Source organism: Sinocyclocheilus anshuiensis, unplaced genomic scaffold (assembly GCF_001515605.1).
Source record: "Sinocyclocheilus anshuiensis isolate Anshui unplaced genomic scaffold, SAMN03320099.WGS_v1.1 scaffold67, whole genome shotgun sequence".
NCBI lineage: Eukaryota > Metazoa > Chordata > Actinopteri > Cypriniformes > Cyprinidae > Sinocyclocheilus > Sinocyclocheilus anshuiensis.
The window spans coordinates 2,393,309-2,395,082 of record NW_015552546.1 but is presented as its reverse complement, the minus strand read 5'-3'; the positions used below and the strand labels follow the sequence as shown (position 1 = coordinate 2,395,082).

At 32.1% G+C, this 1,774-nt stretch overlaps 1 protein-coding gene across 2 annotated transcripts in view; it reads right to left on the bottom strand.

The window, feature by feature from the left end:
* Positions 1 to 1,774, bottom strand: part of LOC107664251 (suppressor of IKBKE 1-like) — a 5,067-nt gene that overhangs the window by 2,166 nt on the left and 1,127 nt on the right. For both annotated transcript variants that reach the window (XM_016454772.1, XM_016454773.1), the window contains exons 2-3: positions 562 to 667; positions 339 to 481 (exon numbers count right to left, since the gene is read on the bottom strand). In XM_016454772.1, coding sequence (XP_016310258.1) covers positions 339 to 481; positions 562 to 667 — 249 coding nt within the window. The remainder of the gene's footprint in view (positions 1 to 338; positions 482 to 561; positions 668 to 1,774) is intronic.

Here is a 1,774-nt window from a genome sequence, read left to right as displayed (position 1 = left end):
TTTGCTTTCACAACGAAGCACACAGCGCCTTCACGACATGGCGGCGGCAGCAACAATACTACAGCGAGAATAAAAGTTACGCCTTCTTTCTTTGCGTGAACATTTGGGCGGCGTTATGCAAATCTTCCCACATCGTGACGTAGACATGTGGGGACGTGTTAGAACGAGCCGTTTTAGGTAGGTCTTAACTTTTATAAAGAATATCTCTTTGGATTTGAGACTTTAGTCTTTGCAACTTTACAGATCTTCTTTATGCACCAAGAGCTTGTAACACTCCAAAGAGAGGAAAAATTGAAATCGCATCATATGACCCCTTTAAGAAAGCAAAGGTCTGGCACCTTGGCATGATCCTGGTGAAGGCTGAGCACAGGTTTGGTATCCAGCTCTTTCTTTTCCATCATCAGCTGAAGCATCTGTTTTCGGTATCGGCCCATGATCAGCTCTAAAGCGTACTGGTGCTCCTCCAGAGAGAGGCAGAGCTCTGTGAACAGCACAAAGAGTTGAATCAGGGATTCCCTTTAAAAAATGCAAGACACTTTGAAGAAACTCGTGCCGTCTTGCCTCTGTTCTCGTGCTGGAGGTCTTTGATTTGGGTGTTCTCCTGGGTCAGCAGGACGTGAGGTTTGTGTCTGGACAGCTCCTGATACTCTGTGCTTTCCTCTATGTACTAAATACAGGAAAAAAAGAAATTCATAATGGGTAGTTATTGGTTATTCTTCATTTATTAGTTATTAGAGACGCACCATATATAGGGTTCTAGCGCTGCAACAACTACATTGACAACAAATTTGATTATCAATTCATTCAGGCCATCTATAGATTAAAATAAATAAATCTGATCAATGAAATAATCATTTGATTAATCAATTATCAAAATAATAGTTAGGGCTGCAACAACTAATCAATAAAAGGAACAATAATCAAGAATGAAAGTAATTGATAAGAAAATATTATGATAGATTCATTAAAAAACATTACACACACACACACACACACATATATATATGAATATATAAACAATATCAGATTATTTAAAGAAATAAACAACAGATTAACCAATAATTAAAATAATTGTTAGTTGCAAGGTTCTCAAATTTAAACATAATTTTTTACATGTATTATTATAATAAAATTAAATTCAGTCCAAAATGCAGCACAATGCAAAAAATATTAATAAATATTCTTCATAAAATTCAACCCGTCAAGCTTGTATATGATCATGTTTTTATTCTTAATTCCACTTTTCAAAAAAAATTAAAAGACAGCTTTAATGTTCATGACAATACTATAGATTTATAATATCAGGCATAATATTAGTTATCAGCATTAACACAAAACAAATATCAACAGCCACATTTTAATATTGCACTGCATTCCAAGCTGCTATCCATAAGTTCAGACCTCTGAGGTTTACACTGCAAAAAAATTGTTTTTACTTTGTGTCTGTTTTTTTTTTCTTATTATTTAATCAAGATATATTTACAAGAGAACGAAAATAACTTAAGATATAAGACATAAGAACATGTCTTGTTTTCAAAAAATGTTATCAAAATTATGTGTTTATGTTAAAACAAGAATAAATGGTAGTCAACCTCCAGTGGAGTAAGAAAATAATATTTTTCCTCCTTTGAATTAAGTTTATTTTTCTTACCCTGTTTTTTTTTTTTCTTACCCTTTTTGTTTTTCTTGTTTAAACATACACTTTATTTTATTTTTGAATTAAATGTTTTGTGATTTAGGAATATTTATATATATATATATATATATATATATA